Source organism: Dicentrarchus labrax, unplaced genomic scaffold, assembly GCF_905237075.1.
Source record: "Dicentrarchus labrax unplaced genomic scaffold, dlabrax2021, whole genome shotgun sequence".
NCBI classification, from domain to species: domain Eukaryota; kingdom Metazoa; phylum Chordata; class Actinopteri; family Moronidae; genus Dicentrarchus; species Dicentrarchus labrax.
The window spans coordinates 21,251,094-21,266,441 of NW_026136701.1; the positions used below are offsets into that span (position 1 = coordinate 21,251,094).

Below are 15,348 nucleotides of genomic sequence, written 5' to 3' on the forward strand. Positions count from 1 at the left end.
GCTGTCAAGCAGATGTGAAAATGTTCATGTTCCTTTTTATTTGTTTCTTTCCATTTATACTCCGGAAATGTGACCTTTGGTGGTCACTTCAGACACTCCCTGACACATCGAGTGCTTCACTTAAAGGTCATTTTGCTGATGTTGGATCCACGTTCTGTATCAAAGGTGGATACAAAAATTCTGTGTCTGTGCATTTTAATGTGGAACCCCCTTTAAACCCCCCTTTGGTTATCTTTCATAATTTCGCCGCCTTTTGTTGTTGTGATCTTCTCACCAGCAGATGGGGCTATCAGATCAGCTGTAACCACTGCCTGTCCACACACACACACACACACACACACACACAAAACACCAAAGCACACACTCAGAAATCCTCCATTTAGCAAATGCACTGGCTTTATTGAATGTTAAATACCAGACTCAAACAAGCACCTGCACGATGAGCTTGGAAACATACAAATGCGATATTCTTTGATACTCTTAATTCTTTTCTGCTTTTTATTTAATGCACAAAAGGCAGTTAAGCTTGATTGTAATTCTTGCATGCTTGTTACAATATAAAACATGATGCTGTGCATGAGAGCATGACCACACACTGACATTTCCACTTTCTAGCGTGGCGGGAACCCTCTCTCAGCTCCTCGGGGGTGGGGGTTGGGAGGGGGGCGGGGGATGGCAGAGAGATTTCACATTCAGCTAGAAACATGCTCTCACTCACAGCAGCGAATGCTATTTTCTCAGTACAGTTATTTGCCTCGGTCCGGCAGTTGGCAGCATATATTGAGGTCAATGTAAGAGAGAGACAATGCAAGTAAGGTGAAGCAGAATGTGACAACCAGGCGCTTCATCAGTGTCAAAAGCAGAAAAGAGGTTTCACTGATTGCTGGGAGTGTTTGGGGACATGCATACCACTGGAGTTCAATGAGCATATGTCTGGTGCAGGTGTGAGGGTAGGTGGGTGAGTCTCCTTGGAGTGATACAGCGGGGAGAGGGAGGGAGGGAGAGAGAGAGAGAGAGAGAGAAGGTCTTCACAGGTGGACCAGTTGGGGTGAGGTCGAGGGGGGCTGGGCGGGGGGGGGGGAGGTCAGTGTGGAGGAGATTGTAGAAATCAGAAGGTCTCCATCGCCTGGCAGATCTGGGCGAACACTTCTTCTGGCGACCTCTCAGCGTCGATCTACAGACGGAGACAAACTGGCTGAGACGAGGCCTTTCAGAAACCATCAGTGTCTCCACGTGCACTCGAGGACATCAGTCTGCTGCAGTGCAATCTCGCAGCAGATGGATGACCTCAATATCTGTTGTGGCATTTAAGCACTCACATGCGCGCACACACACACACACACACACACACTCAGCACCTGATGTGGCATTTAAATGTTCAAATAGCTCATTTTAAGAGGACAGTTCACTCCCAAACAGAGATTCTGTGATTATCTACTGACCGTCGTGTCAGTGAAGACGTCAGAGTAGAAGCACCAAACACACAGCGAGTTAGCCCCTGTGCTTAAAATCCAGCCAACTGCTCCAAAAATATTTTAACACTGGTTCCCAGCCCTCTTTTCTATTATTGACTAAACTGTCAACCCCTAATTAAATTACATATTTTATTCATATTTCATATTATATTCAATGCATAATAAAAACAGCACAGAACCACTATTCAACTGTAATTTCTTTTAGCAGATTTTTTCCTGTGAATATTGCATCAGAGATGAGTTTTCCTGATATTTTTAGGAACTTTTAACACAATTCTCTGTCTGTATTATGTTTGTATTTATTTGCTAACAATCAAATGTACTTAATAAGCTTCTTTCTTGACAAATTCTGTGTTTTCTTGACCCTGACACTTGCTTTATTAGCGCTTTGGTTGTTATGACGGCATACTTTTTAAATATCAGGACGATGATATACAGGCCTACTGTATATATTTTTAAACTTTTCTTACACCTCCTAAACTCAAGAAGGCCTTGTGGCCCCCCGTGAAGCTTTGGCGTCCCCTAGTGCCTGACACCAAGATCGGGAACCACTGTTCTAAAGTAAACATCTCTCTTGTAGAAATGATTGAAAGCTGTAGTTGTTAAACTTTTGAAGTTTTAAAGTTAAATAACTTTGTCTTAAACGACTGGAAAAGAAGGCAAACTGGCTATTACAAAGATCTTTCTTGTATGTTCAGGGCTCAACAATAAGAATGACTAAAATCCCACTTAAATGTCCTCAATTGTATTTTGAACACTTGTACTGTGTGTCCATCACTGTCCTATATTTTATTTAAAAATCTGTACGTGCAACTATTTTGCCATAAACACAAAAACACGGGAAGAAATGTAGTTGCTTTTAAATATTAACAAATTTATAAGCTAATTCTCATTTGAGGGCAGTTACCATCAGTGGGTATTGAACCCCTCACCCTGGCAGCTACACAGACAGGCACACACGCAAAAGATGATAAAAAAAACAACCTTACCGTGTGCAGAAGCCTCTTGCCTTCGTAATGAGATGCCACTGCCTGGCTGTCGCTGCAGAAGCTCTCAGCCCTCCTGTGCAGGACACCGTCTCTGTCTGAGGTGGTGGCGGATCTGCCACGGCACTGCAGGCGGCCGGACATGGTGTCTGCTGAGCAGCTCAGCAGAAACACAGCGCTGGGTTCCCCCACCTGACAAACAAAACACAGGACAAGGAAAGTCAGCAGCAAGTCCAGCTGACGACAGTGAACCTCAGGCTCCATCTTCCATTTTACTTTAGACTGTACGTCACTGTACTGTTGCCCCGTCAGTGTATCTGAATAAATCACTCTGCATCTGTCCAAAAATGACATTTTTCTTCCATTTGTTGCTTTTGTGCAAACGAAACATTGTCATTCTGAACGCGTCATTTCTGTTTGTCACACATTTTTCTTCCATTATCTCGACTTTGTTTTTTACTCCTGCATTTGCACAATGAGTCATATTTAATTAACATTTCTCACACTGATGTCAGTACTACATGTTAAACATGATTCAAAATCAAATAAGTGTTGTTTGTCTTTCTGCCTTCTCTCTTCACTTTGCTCTCATTTAAAAGTTATGTTTCTTTTATTCATGTTTCTGATCACACGTCTGCTCTCAGCGTGGTGCTCCGACCTTGGCCTCGTACTCCTCTGCCCGTCTCAGGTCTCTGGGGAAGCCGCTGATCACAAGACCTTTCCCCTGCCGTACCGACAACGCCACGGCATCACACAGCAGCTCCAGCAGTGTGTCCTGGACATCAAACACACACACAGCACAAGCATTAACTACCATACAAACCACAACAACAAAAGAAGGCAGGCATTTGCATGTGTTTGACGCCTTACGTATACATACAGGATGAATTAGCAACCAAAAACAAACTGCCAGGGCCCCCCAAAAGCTTCAGGTTGATTACGTGTCAATTAACAGCACATTTGTTTAGCAATAAGCTTAACTAATGCACAATATCAACTGAAATATGAGCCTTAGAATGTGTCTCGTAGTCTTGCAGCTGAATGCCTTTGCACCATTGTTAGTTGTATTTCTTTGTTAACTCTCTGATTCCGTACTTCTTATTGCTTCATAAATATGTTTGAATACAAAAGCACCATTTGAGGCTGATACAATTTCAGTTTCATTGTGCTTGCACATCACAGTGACAATAAAGTTCTTGAATCTTGAAGTATTTCCTGTGAAGAGCACTGCCTTATCTCAAAATGTATTTGTAAGAGGTTTTTTTATGTTTAAAGTTGTGCTAACATGATAAATAAACTTGTGTTGCATTGAAAACATCTGCAAACGGCTGATTTAGCTGTAATAATAGTTATTTTCATCATTGTTTAATCTGTTGATTAATGTTGATTGCCCATCACACATCTTTACATTGCATGTTTTGTCTGACATTTTTGATTGATAAATTACAGACATAAATTAAAACATATATACAAACTGTATGATGTTTTTTTTTTCCCAATTCCAGAATCTATGAATATGCAAATGTTTTCCTGCTGGAAGCTTCACGTTTTTACATCACACTTGTATAAGTCAAAGACTGGACCATAATCAAGATGCTACATGTGCGTCACATGTGTAGTGAGTGGTGTTAACTGTTCGTAATGGGTACTTGAAGGCAACATAATGAGTTGGAGGAGTGGTGGGTTTCGTCAGGAGCAGCTAATTTTTCTCCTACAGCCCCCGTTGAGGGTTAATCAGTATAGGTTTGAACTGATATCTCGTTTACTGTACATAAATAACTCGCACTCAGTATATCCAAGCATATGTGGTTGCAGTTATAGATGGATTTATATACTGTATGTAGGTCAAAAGCAGGCCTGAATATTAAAACAGATAAAACTGTACATAAATTGAAATAATTTAACCTAATTAAATCTAATAATAATAACATTAAATCTAATATTTTAATGTAATCTGACAACTCTGGCATAGTGTCAGCAAATATTAGACAGGTTAAGGTTAATAAAATAAGTGTTTATTGAGAGGTTTACTAGATTACATGGACAATGTCTTAAATACACTTATTTGTACAAGCTTAAACTGACACCAAGAATAGAGTCTTCATTTATTCTCACGTGTTTATCCCAGCAAGCCAGTTCAGGCAGACATCTTGCTACTATGTGACACACTCTACTCATTGGAAGACAAATCAAGCGCACCCTCTGCAATGAGCCCGCCTATATAAAGCTGCGATGCTCCATCCAATCTTCTTCGTCTCTGAGTCGCTCCTTGTTGCTGTCCGTCTCAAAGGCCACTTCAGCCTGGAACGACACTTTCTAAAGGCCTTAAAGGTGAAATGCTTCACCAAGCTCTGGTAAGCGTTTGCAGGGTCTTTGCTCTGTTTACTCATTGTTTGTGTGGATTATTGCTCACTAAAGTCTCCTTGCGGTTGTCTTGGCGTCTGCTAATTACGCTAACTTTGCTCTTATGCTGCTGCAGCTGCTCGGGCTTTATTGCTTTTGTGGCATAACATTATTGATTGTTGCTGCTGTATGTCCCTGTACACACACACTTTATATTCAGCCAGACATTAGAGTAATAATTATACTCACAGAAATGGGTTTATGTAACAGCTTTCTATAGCGTGCTATTCTTCATATCATAATTACATTGCACATCCTGTTCCACTCTCAACTAATCCACATGTATCTGATGCTCTTCAGCGCTACATACCTTTTACATAGAGTGTCTGATGTGTTAAATTGCTGCGTATCAAGTGGATTGCTGGGTTTTATCCATGTCAGTTCACTACGTCGTACTCTCAGGTGCAAGTTTATTAAGTACAGTTAGCTAAAACTATAAAGCTCTCTAATACAACAGGCCTGCGATAAATCCCACCCTCATAAAGATTATATCTGTTTGTAATGATGTGCCCACCCCATTTCCATCAGCCAGGGTAGAGTAGATATTAGAAACACTTCTCAGTCTAATGACGTGCGGTTCAACAGCACCCCAAACTGCGGCCCCCAAAATGACCATAAAGTTGAATCAACGCCTCTTCTAAAACGGTTTAATCAAAAACGGGACATTATATCCTTCTTGAGGGGAGGATTTATTGCAGGACTGCTGTATTCGACTGCATTAGTTGTAGCTTGGTGTAACTAATAACATAGCAACCGAGTGTATACTCCCTGCATTGTACACGAGATGTGTTGAACGTATGCACCTCGTGGGTGATTTGCCTTATTTGATAGTTCAGACGGACAAGAAACACGGAGTAAGATAAAAGAGGGAAACATGCTTTTTTTTTTTTTTTTTTAACAAAGCCAAAAACTGATGATAATTGGATGTGTAGCTGGGGAGCAGTGATGTTTTCACACTCTGTGTTTTTGTATCCAAAAGTAAAAACATTTTGATTGTGGTTCAAACCTCTTTATCGCTCAGATACCGTTCTGTTGTCAAAGGTCAAGATTCTCCAATCGATACGTCGCTGAGCATCGTGATTAACACTGATGCTTGACTGACTCTGCTCATGTTAAGTCCTTCACAGACTGAAGTATTTTCTGGTATGTTGACCTTCTGTAGAAAAACTTGCAGTAATAAAGAACAGGGAGGAAGTAGTTTACATCTTTAGATGACATGACCTTGTTTAAAGCCAGAAATGTTCTTAACTGAGTATTCATGACCAACTCTACACCCGGGCTGAGACCCTGAACTGCCAGAGCATCGAATCATATGCAGCACCCACCCACAGAAAAATAAGCAATCCACTACTTTTTGGTATTTTAACACATTAAATATTAAGTATTTGGCTTCTACTCAGAATATGCAGCTGAGAGTGAAGCCTTAAAGTCAAGCCTTAAAAGTAAAACTCGTTATTACTGATGCATCATATGTAGCATTTAACTGTATTAGATGGAATAAGTGGAGGTAACTACTTCGTATACAGTATGGTAGTCTTATCCAGTGGTTCCCAACCTAGGGTAACAAGATAAATATGATTATAAACGTGGAATGAAGATGCAAAATTATTTTCACTTTCTGAACTTTTCTCTTGGAGAGATTTACAATTTTTGACTTCTAATTTAAATATAAAGTTTAGAGGACAAATGTCTCTTTTTACGGAACTGAAATGTGACAAATGGCTCCAACTAGAGAATAAGAATTGCCCACTTGCCCGGGGCAAGTTAAATAGTAAAATGCCACGTCTGGCTAGTGAATCTACCATCTGGCAACAGGCAAAAGAGAATTAAACACAGTTTTGTTTCTCAAAGGCACGTCAAGTTTCTGAAATACGTTGCTGGAGTGCCATAAGACGAGGTGACAGCATCTCACTTCCATAAACCAAAGAGGGTCCTTGTTGTTATTTGATAATCTTTATTAAATAAACATAAATTTAGCTTTTACTTGCCCCTATACAAATCATTTTAAGTAAAATCTTAATCTGAGAAGTAACTACAACTGTCAGATAAATGGAAATTGAATAGTTGATTAAATGTACTCTATATATGTGCCCAGACAGGAAGCTGACGATCTATGGAGGGATTACAGTTCACAGAGAACATTAAATTGCACTTTCTGTGTTGCCAAGCAACAGTACAGTAACATTTTACCACCACTCAGCGGTGAGCCCCACAACACAGCATTTTATCTCACTTTCAGATCAAACTCTTAGCTCTGATGTGGGTGTGATTTTGTATTAACAGTTTGTTTTTTTGTGTGTGTAATGTGCTCTTCAGTAATCCCAGCGTGGGATTATTCATCCTCCGTTAAATCACTGTCACTCTCTCGCTCCATAACTATCTCCCTCACACAACACAAAAGTAAGCGTTTAGCAGCGACTATGTTAGTGAACACATGGGACATGATGACCTCAATGTGCTGTAAGAAGCTTAGACAGCTGAGCCTTGCTTGAAAGCCATTGGGTTTCTCCACAGGAAGTTGAAGTAAATCTTTTTATATTGCCTCCAGATCTGTTGAATACATAACTTTAAATAAAAAAAATAGTAATAATTTCTTGGCATTTCTGCTTTACTTTAGATAGTGACAGTTGGAGAGAGGCAGGAGGGCTGGAAACCAACCCTGGCGCTCCACCAGGTGAGCTGCCGGAGAGCCCCAGTGCATCACTTCTAAAAGACGATGGAAAGCCTGAATGTCTCACATTTAGACTTTATGTTTTCTATTGTTTATCAGGAGCTGAAAAGGAGAAAAACACCCTAAAACAGAAATTATACCAACTCACTGAAAAGCACATTTTCTTATAGTTCTATCTAGACATGCAGATTTTAGCTTTGTTTGAGCAGGTTTCCAGATATCTGCTGCTACAGTTATACAATGGAGGGGAGCTGAATTTAGTTTGGGGAAAAAATACATCTAGGAAAATCACATTTGATATTTCTTTCCACAGTTGTCACTGTGAGCTGTTTTTATTCTGTATATTATTTATACTGTTTATTTGGTAGAAGGCGGGAGCACCTTCACTGAACTGATGTGTGCCATGTGAGGGTCTAGGAAGGTGGTGGGAGGCAGACGTACAGACTTCTAAAAAGGTGATTTATTTACGCCTTGCAACCAAACCACATTTAACAAAAATGACTCAATAGCTGGATTGGTTTAAATGGATTGACCGATGAATTAACGTGACCGTGTACACTCGGATACACAGAGAGCATTTTCTCCCGACTGATAAAGAACAGCTGCCTTTAAATTTGGCCTCGAGCCTACTGAAGAATCCATATTTCACCCTCAAACAGGGAAATGACAATGTGACGAGTATCAGTAAAGATCAACAGAACAAACGAGCCTGTATTCCTCACTAAATACCAAGAAAACTGACATAAATCAACATAACCCATCACTCCACCAGCTCTCTTTCTCTGTTGCATGTCCACAAGTGCATGAAGTGTGTATTTAAAATAAGAGTGAAAAGAACAATTTCCCCAATAGGGGATTAATAAAGTATATCTTCTTCTTCTAATACTTATTATATTACAATCTAACACAATATATATAGAATAGAAATGTATATAGAGGTATATACATATAAGTAAAAACAAAATAAAAATAGAAATATAAGAAATGCAATGAGAGCCTATGTACCTTTATAATAATAGAATATATGCTAATATATACAAAGTAATGTATGCCACAGTATGTGAACGACAGAAATGAGTAATAGTGAGTTTTTAAAGATTGTGGTTTTGCAGAAATTATAAATAATTACAAGGAATGATCCAAGAATAATCCAGTATGTTGCACATTAACCGAAGACATTACAAGCACCAGTTTATTGACTAATGACTCAGACACTCTGAGGGAGGAGTGAAAGAGTTTGATGGATATGTTTCTGTATAATATGTGAACTTGGGAAGTCATGTACCAGACTTTTCTTAAATCTGGAGAACAAGCTTTGTAGGTCAGGGCGCCTCTTCAGTAGTAAAGTACTACATTATTACGCTGTCTTGTCACACATTTTTACCTTTATCAGAAAATTGCAGCTTCTGTGATTTACATATTGCACTTACTGTGATTTCGATAATATTTCGATTAACTGTGCAGCCCTGGTAAAACCTACAATCGTTGTTTTATCTTTAATTTCACATTAAAGGCTCCTTGTAGCAGCTGTGTTCTCAGTCTTTTATCTCTCTCTCTCTCTCTCTCTCTCTCTCTCTCTCTCTCTCTCTCCACTGATGCACATAAAATTTACCAGTTGATGGATTTAAACTTTCTGTCCTCTATTGACAACCAGACAATCTAACAGTTGCTGCAGGTTAAAATGAAGCAGGTAATCCATTGAACCCCTGTTTTGTGTCATTCTGTACTGTTCTGTCTTCTTTTGGGTAATTTTGTTCACACTCACTGGTTTTCTTTCAACACTGTAGTTCGATCGATAGACGCAGTCTCGCAACTTGAAGAGTGCCTGCTCCTGAGATCAGCTCAGAAAAAGTGTGCAGAGAAGGTACATGAGTAACAACCACTGTCAGAGTGGCCCTGCAAAGGCATTAAATCACCTGTGACTTTTATTTACCTTTTGCTGCAGACTACCTGCAGACTACCTTCACATTGTCACGATAGAGAGGAGTAAGAAACCCAGCAGCAGGAGGCTCTAGTGGAGGAATACATCACAAATCTTGTTTCTCTTTTGGGCTCCAGGATGATGTTTTAAGTTTTCGTGGCAGAAATGTGTTGACATCAGCACAATGTTTGCTCAGGTTGGGTGGGAGTGTCTAATACTTTACATGGACGGTTTTACAAGTCTTGGTGTGTTTTGAGGCAAGAAATCTCAGTGTGTGTGGACATATTCATTGAGTCACTGCTGTTGAACAACCTCATCAATCCCTTGCGAATATACAAAGAAATATCATTGTATTAAATCATTATTGATCGATTTGTCAATTTAAATTAATCACTTAACGTTTTAAGTCTGTAAAAAGGTCAGAGAGCTGCAACAATTTGTTTGATTAATACATTAGTCGATCAAAACATAATAAATTTAAATTTAAATCTGTAGCTTTTGAGCTGTTTGTTTGAAAAGTATTCATTTATAGATATTTTCATATATTTTAGAGGCAAAATGATAAATCAAGCAGATAAATCAATAATGAAAAAATGATTTATAGTTGCAGCCTTAAAATTGTGATAAATGCCCACCACAGTATCTAGATATAGATCTGAAAATCGCTTGTTTAGTCTGACCAACAGTAAAACGTTTATAATTATTGAAAAGCAGCAAATTCTCACATTTGAGAAGCTGGAAGAACTAAAAGTTAGTTTTTTTTGTTTGATAAATGACTTGATCAATAAAGCTGGTGCCATATTTTCTTATCCTTTTTCCAGTGGACAAAACACAAAGTGCCCTTCCAGTGGAGAAAACATGGTAAAATGCCCTCTAGGGTGCCAATTCTAACCCTGACTGAGCTTTTTCACCAGAAACAAACCGCCTGAGTCCGCCACTGTTGAGTCCAACCAATATTTGTGATATCCAAACAACCAGCTACCTGAACACAAACATGCACACCTTTTGAACATTTGAGGACGGGGTTTGACAGTGTGTGTGTGTGAGTGACAGGTAAGTTGTGTTTTGATGGAAAATGTCACAGACTCTTGGACCGTGCCTTTCAATTAAAAAGCTCCCCGACCATCTCCGGTATGTCGCTGAGGATTATTATTAATCACCGGCAGCAAAATGCATCACTGTTCATAGTCTGCACAGTCGTGATGAGAGATGCGAATGCTGAAAATGAGGCCAGGAAGCTAAATATTTCTCACCTCAACCTGCCACAGTGCATTTATAATGTGATTTAAGTCCCCTTCGGAAGCTATTAATATTTCACTGGAAGGTGGGTAGTAAGATATTTGTGTGCTCCTTCGTAATTTGCAGGAGGAAACGGAACAGAGCTGATGAACTATATGATCTTTGTTACCAGCTGGCTTATCAAATGATTTCACACTATTATTATTAATATTAAAGCCTATATGTAACCATGGTCCACACACATTATTATTTGTACATAAAAAAACCCCAGGTGAGACAGGAAATAGGATAGACGCGGTTGTAGGCGATAACCTGCGGGAGCTAGCGTGGCTAGTTCGTTGGGCTGATGTTGGCCACAGACAATACATCAATCTATTGCTGGTTTTAGAAAAATATATATCACCAGACCTACTTACAACTATAATGTTGTTCATCTTCTGTCCATTAAAGAGTCAGTGTGTGGGATTTAGTGGCATCTATTGGTTAAGTTGCACATTACAACCATTTGAATACAGCTAATCCATAAAGGAGGACCTTGCTCCCTCTGTAGAGCGGCTCGCTCTAAGGTAACGGAAACACAACTATTTTAATTTCCAGGTTATTATACACTAATGAAAACACACCTATGAATATGATATTCCCTTTCTGCCATTAGATCCTCCTAAATGTTACACACTGGACCTTTAAGAACAAATCTGAGGTACTTTTTCTTTACTTATAGTAGTAGTATTTTACCTGTATGCTGTCTTATGCTTCAACTCTACTACATTTAAGAGGGAAATATTGTACTTATGACTCCACCAGGTTTATCTGACGGTTCAAGATTTCACAAACAAAATATATAATAGTTTATGACATATGAAACTGTGCTATGGATTGAACTATCCAATAGTATACAACGTAGTTGAAATGTGCTCCACCTCCAACAGCTGTAACATTAAAATGCTGCTTACATGATGAAGCATCAGTAATAATATTCCAGTAATATAAAAATATAACTCTGAAAAGGGACCATTTTGCCTAACAAGTACTTTTACTTTAATACTTTAAGTTGCTGTTAATACTTTTCCCTTTTTCTGAAGTAAAATCTTGAATATAGGACTTTTACTTTGACAGAGCCGTATTAAATATAATATGAGTACTTCTTCCACCACCGCTTAAAACATGGTCTGAAGAGGATCTTTAACAATGAATGACTCCCTCAGTTCTGTGTGGATATTATTATTATTATTATTATATGTTACATAAATACCCCACTCATATTAACTACAGTATTATAGAGAATTGTCAAACTGTATGTTTACTTTCGTGATAGAGGATTGTCATTATGAAAGTAGTGTCAGTTTCCACTATATTATGAGCTTGTTACCACAACCACAGTGAATTTTAATGATCTTCACTGTTCCCCCTAAGTACATCGCCCATAAACAACATGTTGGTTAAAGTCAACTTTCTGCCCTGATGAACATGTCTACTTCTCCTCAGAAAATGTGTGTTCCTCTGAGAGTGTTTGGAGTTGTAGATAATTTATCTGGTTTACACACTCTGTCACTGAATTACTGTAGCTGGTTCCAGTATAGGCTCAGGCAGCCTATGTCTGGTACAGTGTGTTTATAAATGTGCAATCTCTATGAAAGCCATTTTGAGCACTTTTGACTGTATAATATTTCAGCCGCTCCCTCTTCTATTTATTTCATTAGACCGTTAGCAGGAAAACGCGTCATGTAGTATATCAGTATTTTCTCAGCCTGAGAGCTGTGGCGTTACATTTTTCAGGAGGGATTTGACAGTCTGCATTCTCTAACTGAACTCCGTCTTCAGCTGTCTGTCTTTATGAAATAATAATCTGTAAGATCTTGTTTTTGGAGTTATTTTGTTGGCTCAGTCTACTGCACAATGCTGTCATGTTTCCTCGAGATCAGCCGTCAATCAAACGGCGTGGGAGGTTCTGTGACATCTTTATTCTGTCGTTTCATGTTCAACCAATTTGCAAACGCTGCTTGTACTTAGTATCCTGTCCTTGTATACTTTGCATTTGAAGGTATCGTGTTTTTCTGGCAAAAAGTCAAAGATACGTGGATGTATACATACAAATTTTGAAGGTGCATTTTGGCAATAAACACCCGAATCACAGTCAATCAGAGCTTAAAATTCATGTTGTGTGCCTCTAAAGATGACGGTTTTTACAAAACTGACAACGCAGTGTGCAATTTAAATTGGTTTTCTTATGAATTCTGGGTCAGTTTTGAAGGAATTCAGCAACTATGGCGTAATGTTTTGTTCTCACAGTGTTTTAATTTGATGTCGCTCTGATTTGCCTCATTTTAACTGTCTTTATTCCCATAGCGACTGCGACCAAACCTCCTGTGTGTAGGATTTAGAGCCATTTTCAACGCCTTACTGACAGAAAAGTTGAAATAAGTAAAACTTGTGACCATTATATAAACTTTTTGGAGATTCCTGTGTTTATAATATTCGCTCCTATTCCTTGATAGCAGCAGTGAAAGTACCACACTGACCTCGGGCAGCTGCTCTCCTCTCTCCAGGACGTCCCGCAGGTGACGCCCTCTGACGCTGTTAGACTGCAGCTCGGCACACAGCAGGTCACCCGGGGTGACGCGTCGCAGGCCGAACCTCTCCTCCATCCGCTCACACTGCAGAGATTTCCCTGAGCCAGGACCACCTGAGAACACACACACACACACACACACACACACACACACACACACACACACACACACACACACACAGAGATAGACAAGGAGGGGTCAGTCCATCCTGGCAGACAGGTAATCACTGAGGCAGAATACAAAGTGAAGCGACGATGGCGAGGAGAGAAATTGAAGAGGTGAAAGAAGAGCATGAAAGAAGGAGGCAACAGGAAATAGAGTGTGTGTGTTTGTTTGTGTGTGCATGCACATCACAAGTCTGATTCATTGCCGGGGGCTGAGAGGCAGCTTATCACAGATGAGGACATCACACACACTGGTAGTGTATACTTGTGAGGTCCTCCCATTGACATGATACTTTCTCTAGCACCTAACCTCAACCCTAATCGTTGGTGACTTCACTGTACTTCAGTACAAATTGGAGGGACTACAGTTATTTTACAGCTTTAGTTACAATTTACTTTACAAATTAAGATTTTACAAACAGAACATAATGAAGATCTTATAAAATTTGATCTAAGATTAGATTAAACTAAATGACAGTGAATACAATTAGAGCAGAAATGATTAGTTGATTAATTGATAGAAAGTTGTTGTAAATTGGTTCCAGTTGGTTGGTAATGCAGAAAATAATCAGCAGATTAATCCATAATGAAATTATTCATTAGTTGCAGCCTTAAATGAAATTGTTAAAAAGTAGCTGTGTGTAGCTCAACTGCATCATGTGACACTTTGTGAACTACAGAGTGCTTTACTATGAATGTCTATGAGGAGAGTCTGTTGTTTTTCCCATATTCAACAATTATAGCATCTCCCTGCACTGAACACACTTGATTTCAGGTTGAACAACACATGATGGGATGCAAACTAGATATTTTCAAGCCTAATCTGATAAGATTTAGTGGCATTTAGTCGTGTAGTTCCGGGTTTCAACCCCCTTTCCTCACCCTGCCGTACCAAGCATGCAACAGCCAAACTCTCTTAAAATACGAAAGGCCCTATCTGGAGCCAGTGTTTGGTTTGTCCCTTCTGGAATACCGGAAAACAAGACAAACAACAATGCTCATTTTTAGGTGATTATACACTAATGAAAACATACATGTAAATATTATATTCCATTTCTGCCTAAATGTTTCACAATAGACCTTTTTTAATTGATTAATCAACAATAAATATAATTGTTAGTTGCAGCTCTAGAACATACAATAACGTAACATAACCCTAACCTAAATCTTAATCCTGTCTTTACCCTAAAGCAAAAAGTCCTCACTTTCCAGACTCAAATTCAAACTGGTCCTCACAAAGATAGAAGTAAAAGAGCAGGCAGCGAAGAACACAGAAGAAAAACACAGTTTTACTAGTCAGCCAACATTTAGTAATTAAATTTCCTTCTAAAATATTCCAAAATATTTCAGCCGTCTCAGCAGTCGTCTATCTGCTGTCACTGCTGTGCTGTGAGGCCTGTAGGTCTTTTGTCGTAGGTTAAATGTATTACGTGACCATGAAGCTGTGTGAGGCACCAGGAGGAAGTGGTGATCTATCATAACCAGCCTTCAGCCCAGTAATAAAAACTCAGGATGTGCTTCACATTCATCAGCATTCTCCTGGAGTGTTCAGAAACTATTGTCCTCATGGGCACGGACAGATATGAGTGGGGCTCGGTCCGCCCAGAGACAACCGTGACCGTCAGAAAAGGTCCATAAGACATTGAAGAACGGTTATGGATTCATTCATTGTACATTCGGCACATATTCACTGACTTAATATATTTCCCCAGCCTCAAAACGTGGCCCCCCGTCCTGCCTGCTCGTTAGAAGTATTCCTCTGCTGCTTGACACCTCTGCCAGGAGGTAAAATAATGACCCACCAGGGCTGAAGCAAAAGCCCCGAGCCGCTTGTTAGTGGAGTGAGTCGGGTCAAATTCTGCTGTGTAAACTAGCTCTGTGGTATAGTATTCTCGCTCTGAGACCATTTGAAATTGAGA

General features: G+C 39.5%; 1 protein-coding gene across 1 annotated transcript in view; it reads right to left on the reverse strand.

The window, feature by feature from the left end:
* Positions 1 to 374: 374 nt before the first annotated feature.
* Positions 375 to 15,348, reverse strand: part of ak5 (adenylate kinase 5) — an 80,914-nt gene continuing 65,940 nt past the window's right edge. Inside the window, exons 11-14 of the mRNA XM_051422303.1 lie at positions 13,215 to 13,378; positions 3,120 to 3,236; positions 2,465 to 2,653; positions 375 to 1,174 (exon numbers count right to left, since the gene is read on the reverse strand). Coding sequence (XP_051278263.1) covers positions 1,109 to 1,174; positions 2,465 to 2,653; positions 3,120 to 3,236; positions 13,215 to 13,378 — 536 coding nt within the window. The 3' untranslated portion in view covers positions 375 to 1,108. The remainder of the gene's footprint in view (positions 1,175 to 2,464; positions 2,654 to 3,119; positions 3,237 to 13,214; positions 13,379 to 15,348) is intronic.